At 38.2% G+C, this 22,925-nt stretch overlaps 2 protein-coding genes across 2 annotated transcripts; one reads left to right on the plus strand and one right to left on the minus strand.

Moving 5' to 3' along the window:
- Nucleotides 1-921: 921 nt before the first annotated feature.
- LOC122145894 lies at nt 922-12,974 on the minus strand. Its single transcript, XM_042761599.1, has 2 exons — nt 12,793-12,974; nt 922-1,796 (listed from the first exon to the last, which is right to left on the minus strand). Exons 1-2 carry the CDS (start codon nt 12,815-12,817, stop codon nt 1,213-1,215), a joined length of 609 nt encoding a protein of 202 aa, XP_042617533.1. The 5' UTR covers nt 12,818-12,974; the 3' UTR covers nt 922-1,212.
- On the plus strand, nt 12,933-22,144 carry lhx2b (LIM homeobox 2b). Its single transcript, XM_042761600.1, has 6 exons — nt 12,933-13,871; nt 15,169-15,371; nt 15,555-15,556; nt 16,541-16,909; nt 19,690-19,895; nt 20,820-22,144. Exons 1-6 carry the CDS (start codon nt 13,659-13,661, stop codon nt 21,108-21,110), a joined length of 1,284 nt encoding a protein of 427 aa, XP_042617534.1. The 5' UTR covers nt 12,933-13,658; the 3' UTR covers nt 21,111-22,144.
- The last annotated feature ends 781 nt before the right edge of the window (nt 22,145-22,925 follow it).

Genomic DNA, 22,925 nt, shown 5'->3' on the forward strand with positions numbered 1-22,925 from the left:
AAAACAGACAGCACAGACTGAAATGATATACAATACACAGGTTTAATCTGCATATCAAGCAATTCGGGCTCAGTTAATTAGGTTTAGAACCAGTTTAGCAAACATTTCTAAGGAATATTAGTATAGCGCTAATATTGTTTTATATACTCAATTATAACTAGTATTAAAAGTTTAATAATAGCTATTAAGTTAATAAAAAAGACTGTTGCATTAATGCAAGCAACTAGGGCGAATAGAGTAAAAAAAGACAAAAAGAAAAAGAAACTAATAGATATTATCTTATTTCCCTAGTTGATTGATAACATACAAAATTGCAAAATACAAAGCATTTTTCTGTATTACAAGTTTTCTAAAATGTTGTTTAAATATGTAAATGATGCACTATCTAATTAATAGTGCACTTATTTGCAAGTCCAATAAAATAAACACTTAAAAGTGTAATTTGGATGTTTTCTTTCCATGGAAAAAACATTGTTTTTGCCTGTAGTGTCTTGCCTAAGTTTTATCAAACCCAATATGGACATTAAAAGAGGAAAAACAATACACATGCCATAAGGGCCACATTCAGCCTTCCGTCATGAAGGAAACGTGATTCAGAGGCTGCAGTCAAGGTTTTTACGAGTTTTAATTCTACGTATATACCACCTCCCCTGCCACAAACCAGCCCCCACGCAGTTAGTTGAGAAACAAAAACTCTCTCTGTCCTATTCTCACACACACACTAACACACAAACTCACTCTGTCTTTGTCTCAAACACATACACACCCACAACCCGCCCTCTCCCAGAGCATCTGGTCTTGGGTAGGGCAGCATATGTTTTAATTTTGATTGACTCACCTGTCACCACCTATACTGCCCTCCTCATTGTTACCCGTCCCCCCCCCCCCCAAACCCCCTCCCCACACACACGTCCCCCCTTTTCTACTCCCCGTAAAATACCTCTCCAATCCCCCCATCTTGCCAAACGCAGACCATTAACCATTTCCTACGAGCTGCTGGTAAGAGGAAGGAAACAGCATGCAAGGCTTTCACACAACACGCGGCGCTAGGAAAGTTCTGCGCCCTTGAAGTCCAGCGAGCCGGGGTAAAAGTCATGCTAATTGACGGGTGAGTTTAATTCAAATGAGCCCGTAACTAAAATCGGACTAGAAAGAGAGTGGGGCGACCTGCGATAGGGCGAAACTTTCGAAACCTTTCAATCGGCCCTGGCGTCAAACCACTTTGATGTGCTCGACGCTTTTCATCAGTTTCCTCTCCGCGTATGAAAAAGCCATTTCAAGTACAAAGGCTCGTGAGCACATTTGTAATTTGTCTCCTCTTTCGAGAACAAATGGACGTGGCAAAAACCATTTTCCCTTGTTCTGAGAGAGATCTGAATGAAAGTGCATATGAAAGGTGCGAGGCAGGAGAGAGCAGCGGTGAGGACGGACGGAAAGGGGGGCATGATCTCGGCCGGATTTTTCACTCAAGTCAAACCCGATGGAAACCCTCGTACACGGGCTCTCAGAGACAGACGGACATAAATGAGGAGGATAGAGAGGTGAAAAACAAGGGGCAAATGAGAATAAAGATCCAAATCCTCCACTGTGAAAACTGTGGCACCAGAGAAGTGTATGCACGCCTTGTTTGGCTAATAACCTGTAGTCTTGTAAAATGTGAATGAAGGTGTCCTCGGAGCTTATAATTTCACACCCATGAGACAGGGAAGATGAGTGTGAATTGAAGCAGGACAGCTCCATGTTGGCGGTTCCCCAGGCCGTCACCACCAGAGCAGAGAAGCCAAGACCACTAACTCCTGGAATAAAAAAAGAGGTTTGGATCAGTCATCAAACCCACACTGAGAGATGCAAGGGTCACAAATACTTACCATAAACCATGCACTTATTTCATTCAGAGGCCCCAATGTAACAAATGTATTTACTTGAAGCTACAGAAATCAATCCCACATGCACTTACAGTGTATACTTGCTTTTTAAATAATTTTTAATTAATTTGATACTTTCAAATATAATACTCTGGCTAAAAATTGAACTAATAGATATCATAACACACCAAGATTTCTTAAATGTTATATTTAAATATGCAAATGATGCATTAATCTGAACTATCTGAAGAAATTGAATGTCTTTAGAAATAAAATGTATAAAATCAAGAAAATGCTATAAGAACAAACCCCTCTGTAAAAAAAAAAAAATTGCAGCTGCTAAAGTGAAGATTTCTCTATCGCTTCTTTTTAAGAAAACTGATTGAAGTTATATATTGTAATTAAAATCTACAGATAAAATGCAATTAAATAAAAACTTAAATGTGTATTATCCTTTCCACTAGTGAAACACCACTTTATGAAAGGCCAAATAGCCTAAAATCACAAATTGACTACTACATGAAAAAAAAACCTGCATTTTTGCCTGTAGCATGTTGCCTTCAAGTTCAATACTGTCCATTCTGGAGATTATCCCTTGAAATCAACACAAAAAGTCTCCAGATTATGTCAAGGCCTCCATTTCTATGACATCGTTCATCTTTAAAGCTGTATTTTCATCAATGTTTCCCAGATTCATATGCTGAAACAACTATAAACAATGCTTAGATTGATTTCCCAGAAACGTTGCTCTGTTTGTTTGAACATCTTACACAGCAAACTGCCTCAACCAATGGCATGTTCGATGGAAACCTGTCTGAAAACAGCCATTATTTTTTAAAATTACATATATCTTCAACACAATTTTTTAAAGAGGGGCAGTATGAGTGTGTGCACACTGAATTGCTGAGGTAGCTTTAACGATCATCGTCTCCCTAATGATTAAAAAAAAGTCTTTCCATCAATATCTAAATCTGCATTTTTGAACCATATCCCCCCCCAAAAGAAAACTTCAATATCTTTTTGATCTTGCTCTGTTTTAATTGTGCCCCTGTATAAAAGGTATAAACAGACAGCTTTCGCTCTACACGTTAATGGGTATTTGCAGGAGAGAGGGGAGTGTGTGATGGGATGTGTGTGTGCTGCTCCTCACCGCGGCAACCAGAGCTCTCGGAGGAGAACACTGCTGTAATTATAAAAGGAACAAAGCACTGGAGACTAAAAACACATGAAAGGAAAAGAAAACATACAAGCCAATCAAGGAGCTCACAAACACGCACACCGATGCACACACACACTCTTAGCTCTGTGTTTTGTCCAGCAAAGTTACATTACAAGCTTGCAATGATGATTTATCAATCGCAACATTGCATTCAGACACCACCAGATACATTTCTATATTTAAAATACATTAGAACAAACCCTAACTGATTGATCTAGTACACGCATCACACAAGAACGACCATACAGCCCTCTTAAACTGTCTTTTCCTAGAGGAAACGATAAAACCCTAAAAGCAGGAAGGAAGTCATGAAAGGAACAGGTCTGGATAAGGTGGGGTCACTATGACACACACATACATACACACACACTGGTTTTAGTGAGAGATTCAATGAACAGCTACCTGGGTGTTTGCAGCCATATTACCTGCCCATTTTAAACACTGTTTATTCAAAAAATTTAATTCTGTCATCGTTTTCTGACCCACCTGCAATTACAAACTTTATTTCTACTGTGGAAAATACAAAACAAGATATTTTGAACAAATTTGTTCAACAATGAAAGTCACTAGGTGGTCCAGTCGTGGCCAAGTTGTGACCTAGTGGTTAGAGAGTTTGACTCCTAACCCTAAGGTTGTGGGTTCGAGTCTCTGGCCGGCAATACCACGACTGAGGTGCCCTTGAGCAAGGCACTGAACCCCCAACTGCTCCCCGGGTGCTGCAGCATAAATGGCTGCCCACTGCTCCGGGTGTGTGTTCACGGTGTGTGTGTTCACTGCTGTGTGTGTGCACTTTGGATGGGTTAAATGCAGAGCACGAATTCTGAGTATGGGTCACCATATTTGGCTGTATGTCACATCACAGGGTCTTTTGGACACCAATGTTTTTCAAAATATCTTCTTTTGAGTTTTGCAGAAGAAAGACACAAGGGAGAATAAAAGAATGTTCTCTATCTAAAAAAAAGGAAAAAAAGCCTTTTAAATATTATTATTATTATTAATAATAATAATTTTATTAATAATAATAATAATAACAATAAGTTGAAAACGAACCAGAAATTAGCAGAATTGACCAATTGTGTAACTGTTTTGATCCTAACATACTGAGATTGGTTAAACTATGACAATTTTAATTTCACTATATTCAAATTTATATAATTAATATTTTGTTAAAGCTGTATTGTTTTGTACATTTGCATGTTTAAAACAGTGAAAAAGATGGGCCGTTTCCCCATCTATTTATATTTAATTGGTTTATTTTAGCTGTTTTTTTTTTGTAGTTGTACATAATGTACAATCTCCATGCATTTATTTAAATACTTTGCTTTAGCTATTAATTTTTATTTATTGTTTTACATTTTTTTTAATGTTATTTATTTTTTTGTAGGAAAGTGTATATGTATATTTTTTTTGCACTGTACACACCTAAAAAAAAAAAAAAAAATTAATTAAGAAGAAGGGGGGGGTTTTTTTCTACGCGCAATTTTGTATGTGTAGATATATCACGTGTATGGTATAGGGGGTGTTTTGTGTCTTTACCAGCTAAGTTATGACTCCCTTGATGTTTTACAAGTGACATTTGGGTGTTGTGTGTTTGTGGGGGTTTCTGGAACGTTATATTCAAAGAACACTAAAACTGTTTTAAGTGTGCAAGATACAGGCATTGGGGGAAAACAGACTCTTAAGTTCATAGTTTGACTTTGGCCAGATCGTCTGTGTGCTTTAAGTTTAATCAAATGCTTTAAAGCCGAGAAAAAAACAAACCACATCAGCAGTTTCCTCACCTATCTGTGCTGCATGTACAGTGATGCCCTCAGCAGTCATGCATGTCTTCGTCTTCACAACATGTCATCTGTCAGTCATCCTCGTACAGCCGAGAGGCACAAAGAAAACTCAATCAGCCGCGGGAGCCTCTTTTTGTCTGCCAATTCTGGAACTTTCATGCTCCTTATTTGTCAGGTCAAAGGTTAAATTGCTGACCCTCCCTCTCCACCCCTCTGCGGCGAAAGCTCTATCTACAGAATCCCCATATTTACATGGATTAGACTTCTTTCACGCTGAAGAAAGAAATCTGGTTCATAGTCAAAGCCCGAGAAGCGGCCCACATCGCCGGAGTGGCCACGTTATTCACCGCCGGACAATGACCATATTGTGGGGATCTGGGGGGTGGAGGGAAGCGCCCCGCTTTTGGCCCGAGCTGGAGCGGAGAAGCCTCCCCCTCCAACCCCCTTCCCTTTTCATCCACGTAAAGTCCTGCGCTTGTGCCACTAGGCTCACAGGGGCAAAACCCCATCCGCTCTCCTGACAAGAGCAAACAAAGCCTGCCCACTGTGAACTAGATGAAGATGTCAAAAGCTTTTAGGCTGGTGGGTGGAAGGGGGGTGGTTGGGTGGTAAGACAAGGTTTAAACCAACAAAACAAGAGAAAAGGCCCTTTTCGCTCCCATGGATAAATCCCACTAAGTCTACGTTTCCACATCAGCTTTACTTTCCCCCGACAACAATCCAGCGACTCAATAAAATGATCAAGAACAAATAAGCAAAGCCTCCAAGAAGATGGGGCCACTGGTTTAGCAAATAGACCATGCCAAGCTAATCAGAGGAGAACAGAGGAGCTGATACCATATACACAACTTTACCATCCTCATCTAATCCTCCGTGACGTCCTGCAACTTCTGCAGGAGGCCGAACTGGGGTCAAGCTTCTGGAAGATGCTTTCTGCAAAAAGACGGCAAAAAAGAGCATATCATGTCAATATAACGCTCCTAGATAACTTGTTTACTCGCTTTATGTGTAACCACACAGACACACACACGCACAGCCGCTTTCACACTCTGCTTCTCCAGTGGTGTTGAGAGCTGTAAGATGTTAATTAGTGTTTCCTCCTGTTCGGCGGTCCAGGGGTCTGAATGAAGAGGTCAACGCTATCTGTGTACCTAAGGCTCAGACAAAGACAGAACACATTGTCTTTGACCAGCCAGCGCTTAGCACTGCTGTCATCAAGGAAAGAGAGGAACGGAGCGGGAGGGCACGGGCACATTTGTGCTCTGGAATATTTTTGCAATTAAACACGGCTCTGTCCATTTTTAGAAAGAAATCCAAAGCGCTCCTCAGAATTTCCTCTCAGCAGAGCTGCCGTTGTAAACGTAGTCACTGGCTGTGATTTTAAAGACAGAATCCTCTTTTTACTGCATGTTAGGACTGGATGTGAGCATTTTATGGATGTCAAAGATCAAAGACTATCCATCTACTTTGGATCCAGTATCCTGGATCTGGATAACAGTGACATTAGCACGCACATGAAGCGTTCTTCTGTAAGTGTTTACTTTTAAACACAGCTTTCTCTTCCAGGCCAAACCAATACTGGGAAGTAGGAAGTATTTAAAGCCTTGTCCCTTTTGAGGACCCACCGTATAAAGCAGACCAGAGTGGAGACTATGGCCCATTCAGATGTTAATACATACACCATTCCACTGACTCTGATTAACTCCATGTGAGTTAATAGTTGCCCTGTTAACAAAGAGTTATCCTCCCATTCAAGTCGGCGGTATGTTTAGGAGGAGAAAAGCAAGGAGAGGGAACTTGTAGTGAACCTTTACAGTACAAGCCCCTTCAGGATATAATACAAGCTCCGTCTCCTCTGGCTAATCCAGCCTGCAGATGCTGGAAAGAAGCTCACTGCTCTTACAGGGACAAATAGTCAGAGAAAGGATGGAGGCAAACAAAAGAAATGTTCTCTTTTCCCCCCGCCGGGTCTAAACTGAGCCAGAGGTTCTCCAAAAAGTGTGGGACAAATCCAAGCAGACAAGCTAAAAGCTTATGTTGCTTTGTAAAGCGCTTTCTGTGTGCCAGTTCCTCCTCATGAATAGTGATTGGATGAACAAACTAAAAGTTCTCAAAGCATTGGCTTTATTTCTGTCTGAGTTTTGGGATATTTAAGTTGAAAAATAATCAATAAGACTCCAGGTGATTATTGATGTTTTAAAGTTCATGGTATACTCACCTCGGTCACATCCATTAATTAATGAACCTTACTTTATACCAATTAAATTAGTATGTTTATCTACAAGAGTTGCATGTTCCCAGCCCAGAAGCCTCACCATTTATTTACCATAAAAATTTTCTCTAATTAATATGCACCCTTTAAGCTAGGTGCTATTAGCTAGTGTCTTTCTGAAACGTTCCCCCAATCATCGGCTGTCTTCCTGATTTTTGGCCCCAGACTGACAGGTTAATATTAGAAGTTGAAGGCAGTCGCGCTCTCGAGCTAATCTATAATCAATTCCAAATGGTGTGACTGTATAATGAGACAGCAGCCGCTAATGGGCATGAGCAGAATGGTCACTATATCCTACATCTAATTGGTTTGGTGTCCCAGCCCTCAGCGTTTAAAACACTAGCTTTTTGAAGTTTGGATGTTTATAATGACTTTCGAGACTCACTTATCGTAATTCTCGCTCCTCGAACTGACTTAAACACGCACCTGAACTATCGCGATACCTGGGGAATGAACCAGAACTTCAAAACTACTTTCGCTTCTAATTAGTCAAAGAATATTAAAAGAGACAATAGCTTTATTTTGATATAAAATAGACTGCATATGAAACTGTCCGTTTTTTTTACGTGCATTAATTATCTACATTTTCATTGTGAACTCTCGTTATGCGTGCAAACCCTTGTATTAGCATACATGCCAATAAAGCTCTGAATATATCAGCTTAATCTTATTTAGACAAATTATTCTTTAATCATGCACTGTGTAAATGCAATCTGTTAAAGCCTAGATTTCAGAACACGAGGAAACCAGTCGCAACAATCTTTGGTCGCAGGATGAGAGAGAGAGAGAGAGAGAGAGAGAGAGAGAGAGAGAGAGAGAGACGACATCCTTTTACACGTCTATTATTTCATGCATTTATACCATTTAAGTCTGCATTATTTTTAAAACTAAGGGGTTGCCTATAAAATAATAATAATAATAATAACATACGCCTACTGTATAAATATTAAATTACATACTAACGTTTCTGATATTTCTCCATTAAGTCAATCAGAATTACATTTTGCATATTTTTCAAAATAGAATGGCTTTTCTCGAGATATAGCCTAAACATAGCTACGAACAACTCTGGCAATAGTCCAGTAGTCTATAAACACTCGTTCCTCTCGTCCATCTTGAACTCAGCATCAGTCTTGTCAGAAGAGCAGTGTCATGATGAGGAAGTTGTTATTGGTTTCCGCCCTCACACCTCATCGGAAGAACCTGATTCAGATAGAAGGTAAAGGGCAAACCTTGAACTCATTAACAGGTTAAAAGAAGGGCCACGAAACAGCACCAACCATCCACTTTTAATTCAGAGCTGAGAGAATGCGCATACAAGACAACCAACAGATGCTCTGTGTGTAAAACAGCATCCTTTTTAGTCAAGCATCGTTTCATTCAGTCTATTTAGTTGTGTTAACCTATAAACAGGTTTATTGGGTTTTCATTTTCGCTTTCAAAATATCTGGTATTTTTATAGTGTCATTTACTAATGTAAAATATATACTGTCGGTATTTTTTCAGCCCAGCTTTCACTGTTCTCTCTGGATAAATGATTAACGATCCGTTCACCGGGAGTGGGTCACTGTTGCTCTATTCGTTCATAGTGAAAGCCCCAAATCTCAGCACAGAATTATCAGTGGTTTGATCAGAGCTGGATAGAATTATCACGGGGAGAGATACAAAGGCGGCAGACAAAACGCGCTCGCTTTCCCTGGTGTTTGAGTACAAACCATATTAAACACCGAGCTCCGGTTATTAGATCTGACTCAAACAGCACTGAGGAATATGAAGCAGGCGTTTATCAAATCAGAGACGTTGTTTGACGAACCAAATAGGTAGGCTAAAGTCTTGGGGGGCTTAGTTTTACTAGGCCTAAATAATTGTATAAAAAAGGGGGAAATAGCCTAGGCTATAAACAGTTTACTAGTTATACTGTGACTTTCAAAAGGGGATTTTAAATTATTAAATGTATTAGGCTAACTGTAAAGGTAGTTTTCAGGACATAATCTGTGGAGGTTCGTCTCACGCAATGCAAATTGTAATTTGGCGTGTAACTAACTAGCTAAATGTCAATTGTTCAGGTTAATTTTGAAAAAAAAAAAAACGTTTTTCTAAAATACTTAAAAACTATTAGTTATTTTTATGATGTAAATCTAATTCTACAAAAAAGTGTCAAAAAAATCATGCTTACGCAAACTGATTCTATTAGTAAGCGCGTGCACAGTGTACTGTTGCTATGGTTACCTCCCTCTAGCGAATTTCGCTACAGGTGAAAATCGCTATGCGCTCTGACTAACTTGTAGTTGTGGCCTACTTGTAGCGTTAACGAAACGTTTGAAAACCCCTGTTGATACATACAAATAGCCTATTTGTTCGTATTTAAAATATATATTTTCTTTTACTAAGACGCCCCCTTTCCTTATTCAAACCTTAAAAGGGGGTCTGATCCTCCGAAATCCCCTATAATTCGCACACTGTCTGTAAACAACCTACATATAGGCCTATACTCAGAACTGTAGGTGCAGTTTAAGTGTTAGAGGTTATGTGTTTCGTCCTTATCCGCGGTTTTTAGATTTGACGGAATCACGATATTTCGCACACGCCTCACGATATCACGGACTTACATGTTTAATGTATAAGCCAACATTATACTAGACAGAGAGCGCACATTATAAATATGCATGTATTCAATTAAGGGTATTACACGGGATTTCATTTGCATAAGGATTTTGGAGCTTAACATGCCTTTTCATATTTGTGCAATAAAACTTTAATATTAACGCCTGCGCCCTTCCATGCCGTTGGTACTTTTATTAATAGTCTATCTGTCTACATTACTATGGCTATATCTATCATCACAGTTCAGATCAGCTTAATGGGCCCCAATGACTGCCAGGACTGTGGTAAATTGTGACTGGTATATTTGTCACTCTACATAAACAGTAGCTGCACCTGTTTCTCTCATGGCAGAGTTAGTAGCCTATGTATTTTTTTTTTTTTTTGGAAGGGATAGCATTCTATAATTTTTTATTGAGTGAGTAGCCTAAATATTTGGATCAGAGGACAAATGTGTGGCTTTTTTCAGTCAAGTGTTTATACCAGGGATCCCCAGATTCCCACAATAGGACGTTATTGCACACTTGCTGCAAAAAACAAGTTCGCTTGTAGTGTCCTGCTGTTTTCTCTTGCATGTCTGTATTGCTGACAGTTTCCCCCTTCTTATTACTATTGTGTGACGATGGAATTCACGAGAATCATTTGGACAACGTCCCTCGGTGATAGGTCGGTTGCTAGAAAACGATGGGTTAAATTCACTCATATAGGCTAATTTTCCTCTTAAAGCGTTTGAATGGTCTGTATGTTTGAGACAAAACAGCAGTGACTTTTCTTTTTTCAGTGAGCTGAACCTGTGCCATACCCTTCAAGTACATTATATAGCTAATGAGGATCGGTTACATCAACATCATTTACAATTTATGAGCCACATACAATAAACGGCCCATTTTAAAGAATGTTTATTAATTCCTTCGTTCACAGCACTGAATAAAAATACACAGTTACCTACGGTTACACTCCCCAGCAATGTATGTGAAGCTCATGATCTTGTCAAAAAGCCTGGTGTTTGTTTATAAGACACAAGCTGATAATGTGTCAGAGTTAATGCCTTCCCTTAATCTGTTGTGCTGTTTGGAAACACGCTTACATTCAGGTTGTCTTATTGGAGGGCGCAGAGGATTTTTGAAGAATAAACAAGCACCCATGACAATTTTTGAGCAACTAACGAGCTCTTCCCGCAACCTCTCGAAAAAAGGATTTTGGTTTTAACACGACGTACAAGAACATTGATTATGAATTGTACTAATTAAACCCAAACAAAATTCCAATAGTTTTGGCATTTAAAAAATTCACATGTAGCCTAAATATTAAACCTAATACCTAGTGTAAACACAATGCTTAAGCATTTCTATTTTGGCGCCATGCACATTACTTTAAAACCTTTGCACAAAATGTAAAATATTTTGCTCTATTTATTATTTTGCGCATGCTTCGTGTTCAGTGGGCTATAATGCAAATGGGAAGCCGAAAGCAAATACTGTACTAACAAAGCTTGAATGAGCAGCAATATTTGTTATTAAAGCGCCTATTCTGCAAAGCTCTGTTTTTAATTGGGTTAAAGCATTGCTGTGATTATAGTGAAGCATATGGACTCCACAATACAACATATAAAAGCATTAAAAAACATATAAATCCAATTCTCTGCAGAGCATCAATGATATGTTAACTCAAAAATCTATTGATTTTTGCGTCGAACTATCATGCCTATTTTGTTAAAACACGAGTCACGTGGGGGCTGTATGAATTTGTCTCCCTCTGGTTTGTTCCTGAGGTCCGCAGCTCTCTAGGGCTCGAAATTAATACTGTCTCGCCAATTAAGTTCAGAGCGCCAATTAAAAGTGCTTTATGAATTCTTAGAGTAAAAACAAAACCTAAAAAAAAAAAAAATCTAAATGAGCAACTGAAAACGCCAACGCAGAAATGAGTGCAAAAACACTGAAATAAAAAACTGGACTAAAATTTAAAAAGAAAATGACTTGACTATAATATATGCTAAATTTAACCTATTTTGTGCTTCTTTCTGTTTTTTTCCACCCCTTTATTCACTGCGTGGACATCAGAGAAGTGTCTCTCTTTGCGCTGTTAGAATCATCACCTATTATACTGGATGGACTGAATAAGTAAAACAAATATATGGCCTTTTGGGATTTGGAACCAGTGGCTCACAGCAGTCCATATGAGGTACAAAAGAGGACGGCCATTAATAATGGACGATTTGAGATATTCATTGTGAGTGTTTTCCTTAGCTTTCCAAACACTCACCTCATTGAGATGTTTTAAAGAAAGATAATAATAATAATAATAATAATAATAATAATAATAATAATAATAATATATGCAAGCTTTGGGAGTTTGGGGAAATATAATGCTCACAGAACGACATTAAAAATTAAGAAAATATTACACTTATAAATGTGAAAAATATTAATGTGAGCAAAACCACGCACATAAAAGAGATTATTAGTATTGCATCTTCTCAACGTTTGGCAACAATACTATATAGAAGTGCAAGAAGCAGGTTAAATTGATGAAACAGCCGAATTGACTGTGACACTGACGTTAATTGGACTTCTCAGATACTCTTAGATGTACATTCAATACTGTCACAAGAGACTATTCCGTTCTTCTGGATCCTTTGTTTAAGTCCGGGTCCGGGGATCTATTACACCGAGGCGGTTTGTCTGGTAAGCAGATCAAGATAGGTTTGATAGGTTTGAGCCAATGGTAAAAAGAAAGCAAATTATTATTTTCACATTAAGCAATTCATGGCATAAGACATCGACTTACGGTTCCATATTAAAAACTAGGCTTAATTAGAATTAATGAAATCAAGTCACAAATCGGAGCGATTCACGTCTCACTTGAAATGTCCAGTTCGCGAAAGTTTAAATCTCTGTATCGCACTGCACGTCGCTCATATTAAGGCCGATGTTCACTAAAACGAATTAGGCCTATTTAAGCTTTCAAACGCATTAGAGTTATCTATAGAAAAAGAAATGAACAGAAATCCTCGGTCGAAAAATTGTCATTTGATTTGAGAAAGTCTCGAATTACCATCAAATTTCGGTCCAGCTGACATCAAAATCCCTGCAACAATTCGATACAGTGCGTAGGCTACTGCGTATATCAGGACTTCGAACAGCCAATAATCACGAACGGAACGGCGTGACGTCAAAGTCCCGGTAGAAAAGGCGCGTTGGGTTTGCTCACGTTCGGAGAGGGAAGAGCGCAGGGAACCTCACTGTCTTCACTGGATTACACAAACCAAAAGTGTCCTCAACTCCTCCTCCTTCTCAGTTGCTTACAAGCTGATCCTACTGCATGCGGGACGAACAACAACAGCTAATGCTGCAAATGACAGGACAACCACCTCATTTTTAGAACAAGCTTTTGAGTTGATTTTTACCCAAGCTGAAGCCTACTAAAATTGGACATTTTTGGTGTGTGTGTGTGCGTGTGTGATGACAAACTGTCGTGGAGGAGGTGAAGAGACGTGGATGAAGATATAACCACTTGCAGAATCTGAATCGTCATTGTAGTCCTTCCTCCCAGGCATTTCGGGATTATGTTTATTTTTTAATTCTTCTGCGATGCAATAACGGATTTTTTGTGTGTGTCTGAGATCTTGCACTGACAAATGCATGTCCAAAATGTGGTAACTGAAAGTTACTCACGAAGAAATAGGAGGGTCCAGTGTCACACATGTAGAGGGGCTTCAGTAGCTGGTATGTCCTCAAAGCTCCGGAATGCTCTCAGAGGCTAAACCAATCTGTGCTGGGTGCATGTTTTGCGATCTCATACTCTGATGCATTTAAAAGAATCTATCAGAATACGGAGTTGACAGTTCAAATAAACGAATACCGTTTAGACCGATCAGATCCTCCAAACGGGAATTATTTAATGAGAGCCAGAGAGGTCATATGAACTGCACAGGGCTAGAAGTGCGTCTCACGGAAATCTTGGGTTGCAGATCTGACGGAAACACGTGCTATTCGGTCTCATCTGCGGCAACGATGCTTTTCCACGGTCTGCCTGGAGGCGAGATGCATGGTGTTATGGAAGAAATGGAGCGGAGAGGAAAGAGCGATTCGGCGACTATCAGCTCGGCCATAGATATGGGGGAAACAGAGACGGTAGGAGAAAGCCATGCCTCTCGCTCCAGGCGCTTGCTTGGAAATCCTAACAGCCTATATTAACTGAACCGTTATTCCAACAGCGCAATAGAGGCCCAAAGATGATTCGGGTCTTGTCCAGTTAAACAAACTTTAAACTTAAAGCCAAAATCACAGGCCTCGTCTTCAATGCATTGCTTGTAAATCTTTTGTCAAGTGTGGCTTGCAAACAGTTACAGAAAGCTACGAGATACAGTATCAATTTTAAATGGCCTGTAGCCCAATTTAATTTCGACTGCAAAAGTGTGGGTATTCGATAAAAATGATGAAATAAAAAGGAATTAGCGAGCACGAAAATGCATGTTTGTTTTTATACAAATACTGATCTAATTCTAATTATTTTATAAATGCGTATGCAGTGCTGCTGAACTTTAAGTGACGCGAAAATAATACATTTTCTTTTTTCATAATATACGAGTGATATAATTATGATAAAAGAATTAGCAGATATTGTTAATAATCTGACATTTTTTTGGGCCGTAATATATGTGATTAACAACAAAGAAGACAATGCTGAACCTTTACATTTATTCTTTTGCCATTACAATATTACTTTAGCAATAATAGCCTACACTTACGACGCATAAAACTGTTTTGACATTTTAACACTGCATCTCAAAACTTATACGATGGCAAATCCAAAATTACAATAAAGAAATTATAAAGATTAAAAAAATATTTTTATTACACAATAGCGCGCGTGTGTGTGTGTAGAGCCTACATATATTACGAGTGTGTTTGCTGTGTAAGGCCACACAACACGCCAAACGTCAACACAATAAAACAAACTCAGTCTTTGATTAATTTGCTATACATATCTATCACATTTTCCAAAATTGTGCCTTTGTTAAACAGAAAACGACGTGAATGCAGTCATGCATGATATGATCTTTTCTTGTGGTTATTTTCTTTTTATGCATGGCAGTCCGCTGTCACGGGAAATATTAAATACAAATCAGAGTATACTTACTGAATACACTTCTGTATTTATCTTCTGAATCTCACGCCCCTCCCATTCTCCACAGAAATGAACACTAGTAATACCTCACTCTTTGGACATTTTTTAATCAGAAAATGCGTAAAATAGAGTTTTCACTCATTCCTAAACCCTGACTCTTTTTATGTTTTACTAATATGCCATTAGAAATATTCATTTGTATAACACCGTAGATAATGGTGAAGAAAAAGAGTGTTTTGATGAAGCTGGGATTTGAGTTCCTGCCTTTAATGAGCGCGCTGTTCGCCTGTGTTTGTGCAGAACATGCCTTCGATCAGCGGGGACCGGGTGGCTCTGTGCGCGGGGTGCGGAGGGAAGATCTCTGACCGCTATTACCTGCTCGCCGTGGATAAGCAGTGGCACATGCGCTGTCTGAAGTGCTGCGAGTGTAAACTCAACCTGGAGTCTGAACTCACCTGCTTCAGCAAAGACGGAAGCATCTACTGCAAAGAAGACTATTACAGGTGAGCAAACTCTTCTACTTAAAAGTTGCACGATCTTACGGCCTTTCCTTTGCCTGGAGTGAGGTTTTCGTTTGTGGATAAATAGCCTAATAAAAAGGCAAGCCTGTCGAGAGAGCCTGCTTTTTGTCTGTTGATTGTATTTGACGTGGTTTCGTCGTTGTGCACGTTAATAATCCAGCAAAGGCGTAATGTCAAAATGTCAGAATATTTTTTTTTCTCTTGATACCTGTGAAAACGTCGTTTAACAATCAGACTAATAATACTTAAATTAATACAGAAAATTCTAAAGTTATTCAAAGCATAATTTTTGCCTGAAATTAAACGTTTCTATATAAATTCTGTTTAAAAACGAAATATTCTCTAGCAAAGTGACATTTTTTTTTTCTGTCTAGATGGCTATGAAGACGCCATGAAACAATTTAATAAATACGTTAACAATTACAACAATCCAGAAACTACTAAACCTGCTCCACGATTTTACTCTGTTCTCGCAACAGTTAAAAAAGCAAAACATGCCTAAGTCGTCTCTCTATATATTTTGCAGTGTGAGGTGATTTTGGACGTCATTCTAAAACTAAATTACCCAGAAACGATTTACCTATAATCTTACTTTGCATGAATTACAACATTTGTATTCGGAAGAAAAGAAAACAGCAAAACCTATAGAAAAACGTCTTACTCTGTGATGTTGCATGATATTTAGCTGACTGTGCACTGATTATGTCATTGTGTAATTTAATAATCAGAGGGAGGCGAGAGGCTTATTAAGACAATCATATAAGTGAAGGTTTACCGGTTTCTATGTTCAGTTGAGGCTGCAGCACACGTCAATCTCAATTGCAAGCTCTTTAGTAATTATTCGAGACGTAATTATAGGCGAGACTAGATTCCACTACACGAGTTAACCGGCCTATTTGTTCATGCATCCGGCTGTTTAAGGCATTATTTTACTTCAGCGTGTCTCATAGGGCCATATATATATATATATATATATATATATATATATATATATATATATATATATATATATATATATATAATCGCAAATTATAATTTATCCAATGTTATTATGAGAAGCAGCACATTTAATGTCAGGCTCATGAGTGGTGGGCCCACCTTCTGGCTGAAGTATGCTGAAAGGTCACAGCTGCTCTATTCTCCCGCAGAAGGTTTTTCGGTGCAGAGATGTGCCCGGTGCCACCTCGGGATCTCGGCCTCGGAAATGGTCATGAGGGCCAGGGATTTGGTGTACCACTTGAACTGTTTCACCTGCACGACTTGCAACAAAATGCTAACGACTGGGGACCACTTCGGCATGAAAGACAGTCTGGTGTACTGCAGGCTGCACTTTGAAACGCTCATCCAGGGAGACTTCCCCACGCATTTCAATCACACGGATGTAGCCCCTAATAAAGGACTGGGCAGCACGGGCCCTCTAGGACTGTCTTATTATAACGGCGTGAACACGGTGCAGAAGGGCCGGCCCCGAAAGAGGAAGAGCCCTGGGCCCGGAGCGGACTTGGCGGCTTATAATGCAGGTGAGACCATCACTAAACTTTTTGTTGTTGTTGTTGCTGGTTAACTGCTCGTTTTATTCTTTTATAAACATTATTTGTCATTCATTTTATTTTATTTTTGAACGAGTTGCACTCATATTTCCTATCTGAACAAGTTTTTAAGAGCGCGTATCCTATATGTTAGCCTAGTGGCTCCCTGCGACCTCGGTGAATTTCCGAAACTTTTTGCGCGGCACTGAATACCCAACGAAATGTTTCAGAGCAAGATGAAAACAAATCTGATGAATTTAAAAACCTTAAGTGAAATTTCGCTTAAACAATACTGTTAGCTGCCACAATTTGAACAATAAAGTACGACTTTTATAAACATGATTGTTTTTTATTAAAGTACACATAAATGTGTGAATCTGTAAAAATGCGGGGAACAAATATATATATATATTTAGTTTTAATAATATTTCACTGTTTGAATTATATTTCAGTTGGCTATTTAATTTAGGTTAATTAAAAAAAACTTTTAGATTCAAAATACTTTTGCATTACAAATTCGTTTTAGACAAGATATATAAAGTTCATGAAGCATAGCCTATGCGTTGATAGTTTTGTAAAAGAGCGCTATCCTTTACTATATCATAGTACTGTATTAAATATTTCATTTCGTATTTACTATATATATATATATATACATGAATTTATATATATATATATATATATATATATATATATGCTATGCTCACTTCTTTACTAGGTAAAAGACAAAAATGCGCCACTTTTTTTTTTTTTAAAGACAATCGATACACATCACAGATTTCTACTAAAGCACTTGAGCCTCTGCTGAACAATTTGGAACAACGTGACTTGTTCGCTCGGGCATTTCGGGCCCCTCAGCAGGGCATTAGGGCCCCTGCTTGAGGACCGAACAGAGAGGAATGATGACGACTACAGAGACTGACAAGTGGAAAATGGCTTAGATGCTAGTCGAGACCTCCGGAAGATTAAATACAAGTGAAAGAAAGAAAGAAAGAAAGAAAGAAAGAAAGAAAGAAAGAAAGAAAGAAAGAAAGAAAGAAAGAAAGAAAGAAAGAAAGAAAGACAGGGAAAATCTTCAGCGTTTCTAGGCAAATTCAGACGAATTAGTTTACTATGCTTTTCGCTATAGCCTATAAAAAGATTTATGCACGCGTCTAAATTTTAGGGTATAGAAAACTTTTTAATTAAATAAGACAATATAACCATTTCTGTACGAATATTCATCACTTTCTTTGGTTCCAGGATTTAATGTCAGATATACTGAGATAAAGCGAAATAAATAGTTTTTTTTTTTAAATCTTTTAATCACAGGATGCACATACTGAAATCGCTTGAGTCAGATTAAGACTATAACTATACAATTTTATCACGAGTTTTTATTATGTCTCCAAGCTATATATCCACTGTAAAATGTGTAAATGCGATGCTTTTTTATCACTTTAAACTCAAATTGTTTGGTTGCTTTGGAATCGTTAATTTAATGTAAAAGTTGGCAAATTTATCACTACAATTGCGGTCTTGTTTGGTGGACTAACCAGCTTCTGAAGAATGATTAAACTTACATGGACTTAAAACAGAAAAAAATAAACTTTTTGAAATCAGATCAACCGTTTGACAAAAACACGAGTTAACTAGAGAGAGTGAACTTTGGTGTTTCTCTGCTCTCTGAGAGTCAGACACAGTCAGATCATTGCTGCCCCCATCAGCTCACACTTTAAACAACAGCACGAACACAAGCACAAGCACAGCGAGATCAAATCCTGAAAAAAGAACAATAAAGACACAGTTCATCATATCACGTACACATAAAGAATATAATGTTCAGTGAAGATGACTGCTCTTGACGTGCATCACTGTAGTAAAGGTAACAGTATTTCTCAATGGCCATATTTATATCAGGAGGAAACATTTGTTCACCATGTGCAGCGTTGTAAAGCATTCAAGGTTAATTATCTGAAGTGTTGATCAGACCATTTTCAATGACTAATATTTGTAGTTGTCAGAGAAAACATAATTCTGAACTGTCATGCGTCTAGCAACACATAAACTTCTGCCAAGAATTTGGAACTGGCGTGAACACATTTCTGACACATTCAGACAGGCCTATCTCCTAAACACTTGAGTCCAAGACGGATAGTGTGGGCTTTTCACAATCAAATCCTACACAAGACACCATAGAAAACAGAAACAAAGATATGGCCATAGGTGGGGGGTGGGGCTGCTGTAAAAATGAGTAAACCCACCATGTTTTAACTCTGATTTTTTAAAAAAAGGATTTGAAAAATCAAATAAAAATCATGATGCAGATTTGCATGCTCTTAAAACATGTCTATTGCATTTAGAATCAAATGATGTTTTCTTTATATGAAAAGAGCATGATGTAAGACTACAGCATAATGCATATTATGCATGCAGTAAGTTGCAAACACAGCAACATGATGGTGCTGTGGCTCCTTTATGTAGTCAAATCCAAGACTAAACACAATGTTGTAGTGCAATCAAAGAAACAAAAGAATCTGAGAGGCGCTTCATCATTCTCATCACAGCGTCTGATCATTCTGTCATTGCATCTCATGTATTTATTGTTGAGTTTCAGATTTCTGCATTTATTCAAACCAGAACTTCACTGCTACACTATATGAATGTAGCATTATGGAAAATGTCGTTTAAATGTGTAGTTTTAAGCTTTTGATATGGATGAACCATAGAAAACCTCACTTTGGCATCGATAACAGCAATGCAGCTAATCTATTTTGCAATTTTTGTTTCAGCATTGAGCTGCAATGAGAACGATGGCGATCCAATGGACAGAGACTCACAGTACAGCAGCAGCCAGAAGACCAAGCGCATGAGAACGTCATTTAAACACCATCAGCTGAGGACCATGAAGTCGTATTTTGCCATCAACCACAATCCTGACGCCAAGGATCTGAAGCAGCTGGCCCAGAAAACAGGTCTCACCAAGCGGGTCCTACAGGTCAGAAAACTGTTGGACTAACTGTTTTGGCTTAATGTTATTTCAGCTTTGAGATGTTAGTATTCTGACCATGTAAGCCTTTAGATTTATATTAGCCAAGTCCAATTTGTTTGTAAAGTGCTTTTTACAATACACACTGTTTCAAAAGCAGATTTACAGAAAATCATTAATGTGTATAATATCTTAATATCTTCATGCATTAGTTGCATTTAACAGATTAGAAATGGGTGATAATATAGTTACATTTTGCAACAATACAAGCAATCAAGCAGTTGAGATTTACTAGTATACACTGTATGTATGCAGATAAAGCAGAAGATACTCATATATTCTACTTTATATAAAGAGTTGCATGATAATATTGTTAAATTTTGCTACAAAAAAAGTCAAGCAGTTGAGATTAGCTATATCACTTTACAGTGAGTGTACTGTATGTACGCAAACAAAGTTGGACTTAATATAATTATATAGCCCATTATATATAAGACATTTTGTCAAAAACAGCACATTCCTTCACATCAGCAGCAAATTAGACTGATAAAAAAATTACTTAAGGAATGAATCAAATGTAATTTACAAGCCTGGTCTGGAACGCTATTAATTTGTTCCTGAAAGTTAGAAATCTGAATTAATTACTTGCACAAATAAAACACAAGGTTTTAGAGCATGTCTGGAAATAAAAGAAACAGCTGTTTGTCAGATATCATTGGAACCAGAAAAATGAAACACAGTTGCTTTGACAAAACAATCAGGGGACAAACGGAGAGTAAAAATATGAAATATTCAAGTAAAAATAAAATCTCAAAGCGCTAATTATCATCGGCTGTCATTCGGCTTTGATGAGACTAATGTTCGTCCCCTGAGCATCACGTGGTTTTCTGGTCTGTGGGATTATTTCTAACGTCTGCCGTCTCGGTTTTTCAGGTCTGGTTTCAGAACGCTCGGGCTAAGTTCAGACGAAACCTCCTGCGCCAGGAGAACACGGGTGTGGACAAGGCCTCGGATGGGTCGACCCTGCCTGGAGGAACGCCGTCCGGACCGGCCTCAGAAATTTCTAACGCCTCCATGAGCCCGTCCAGCACTCCCACGACCCTCACAGACCTGACCAACCCCACAATGCCCACCGTCACCTCCGTACTGACCTCCGTCCCGGGCAGCCTGGACATTCACGAATGCCGGAGTCCATCGCAGAGCACCTTAACCAGCCTCTTCTGATGCTCAGATTCGACGAGTCACCTTCATCTCCTTCCTCCGAAGACCATTCGTGGAGCCACCTAGATCAGAAATAAAGCGTGAGCATCAATGATCATGCTAGTCATTCACAGACTACATCTATCTGATACGTAAACCGATCTACCTGGGCATTTTTTGTACAGGCCAGGAACTTTACAAATGTGGCCAGTCCGATTCAAATGACTATAAAAAACGAGACACGAAAGAGAAACTCTTTGTTTAGAGTATTGCATTTTGGGGCAGACTCAAGTTTCACTGAAGGACCTGTTGATAAGAGACTGATTGGCATTCTGTTTATTTATTTTTTTTCATGTTTTCCCCCAACCATGTTTACAGAGAGAGACTGAGCTGGGAAACGCATTTGTTCGTCAACCTCTTATTTATGTTCACGCACAGGAGTCAGTGTGAGGAAACTGGATTATAATGTGAATAATTACAGAGTAATCTAGCCTGACTGTCACGTGCCTTATCCTGCAGTGTAGTCACTGAAGCCCCTTTGGAAGCGCTAAATGAACTACATCAGAAAATGTGTACTTTAATTTGTCGGATGATGAAAATGGTTGAGTAAATCACACGTGCACAAACACACACACACGAGGAAGAGCTGATCATATACTCGCATTCCAACATATTACCTCACTCAGAAATCACTGGATATGATAGCAGTACATATGAAACCTGAGAACACGTTTCATGCACTGGGAGAGAAAGCGGCTGTATGATGAGTTTGTACAAAGACAAACCTTGATTGGAAGAAAGCGTCATGTAATGGAGCTCACGACAAACAAACACTGATTTATGGAATGAAACACTCCCCCCCCCCCCTTTTTTTTCTCAACCATTAAGATGTGACAGTGTTGGAGACAGGGTAAATGTTTCCATGGTAACCAGAGGCTGCTTGTTGAAATGCTGTACAGTTTTGACAGATTATTGAGAAATTTTGAGTCCACTCCCTGCAGTGTCCCCTTTGATGTAAATCTTCAGTTCTGTAAAAAATATAAAACAAAATCAATCACAATTTTTTGTGGTCCTCATTATTTCACCAGTTTCAAAGCATTTTACATAACAGCAATGCCAAACAGCGTTAACACAAATCTAGTGCTTAAAGACAAAAACCCAATCTAACTGGACATTAATACATTAAGATGATGCTAGCTGTCATGGCAATTTATAACTGAGATTCCCAAAACCAAATGCAGTTTAGTGTGATTTGTTAATACACATCTTGTCACACACACTATGTGGTTGCATTTCAATTAACAAAAATAAATAAACAAACAAATAAATAAATAAAATAATTATATATATATATATATATATATATATATATATATATATATATATATATATATATATATATATATATATATGTGTGTGTGTGTGTGTGTGTGTGTGTGTGTGTGTGTATGTATATCACAAATATATAATTCGAACAATTTCAGTATATAAGTGATATCCAAGTGACCGAAATACACATAACCAAAAATCAATCACATGTATTTTAATAGATTATAATACATTTCTCTTTTGCAAAAACATGTTCAAATGTGAAACACCACTGTCTTTGTAGTGTATTTTGCAGTGTTTGATGAAATTCTTTCTAATTGTTTTAAATAAAATAAAACAAAACAAAATAAAATAAAATAAAAACCCAGTCAGATTGAATTAATTATCAAAAAAAAAAAAAAAAAAAAATTTCTAAGGCCAGGTTTTGGCAAGTTTATGATCAGAGAGAAACCATGCTAAGTTCCTATGGATCCTGTAATCAGAACAATATCTGGCTTCATCACAGGGAAA

Source organism: Cyprinus carpio, chromosome A8, assembly GCF_018340385.1.
Source record: "Cyprinus carpio isolate SPL01 chromosome A8, ASM1834038v1, whole genome shotgun sequence".
NCBI classification, from domain to species: Eukaryota; Metazoa; Chordata; class Actinopteri; order Cypriniformes; family Cyprinidae; genus Cyprinus; species Cyprinus carpio.

What these genes read in the sequence shown, in the direction of transcription:
- lhx2b (XM_042761600.1), top strand. Translation starts at nt 13,659, where the DNA reads ATGAACTGCACAGGGCTAGAAGTGCGTCTCACGGAAATCTTGGGTTGC. An exon ending in ATATGGGGGAAACAGAGACG is followed by an intron (nt 13,872 to 15,168) that starts GTAGGAGAAAGC and finishes GTGTTTGTGCAG; the next exon opens with AACATGCCTTCGATCAGCGG. An exon ending in TCACCAAGCGGGTCCTACAG is followed by an intron (nt 19,896 to 20,819) that starts GTCAGAAAACTG and finishes TCGGTTTTTCAG; the next exon opens with GTCTGGTTTCAGAACGCTCG.
- LOC122145894 (XM_042761599.1), bottom strand. Translation starts at nt 12,817, where the DNA reads ATGTCAGCTGGACCGAAATTTGATG. An exon ending in AGCTGGACCGAAATTTGATG is followed by an intron (nt 1,797 to 12,792) that starts GTAATTCGAGAC and finishes TTTTTATTCCAG; the next exon opens with GAGTTAGTGGTCTTGGCTTC.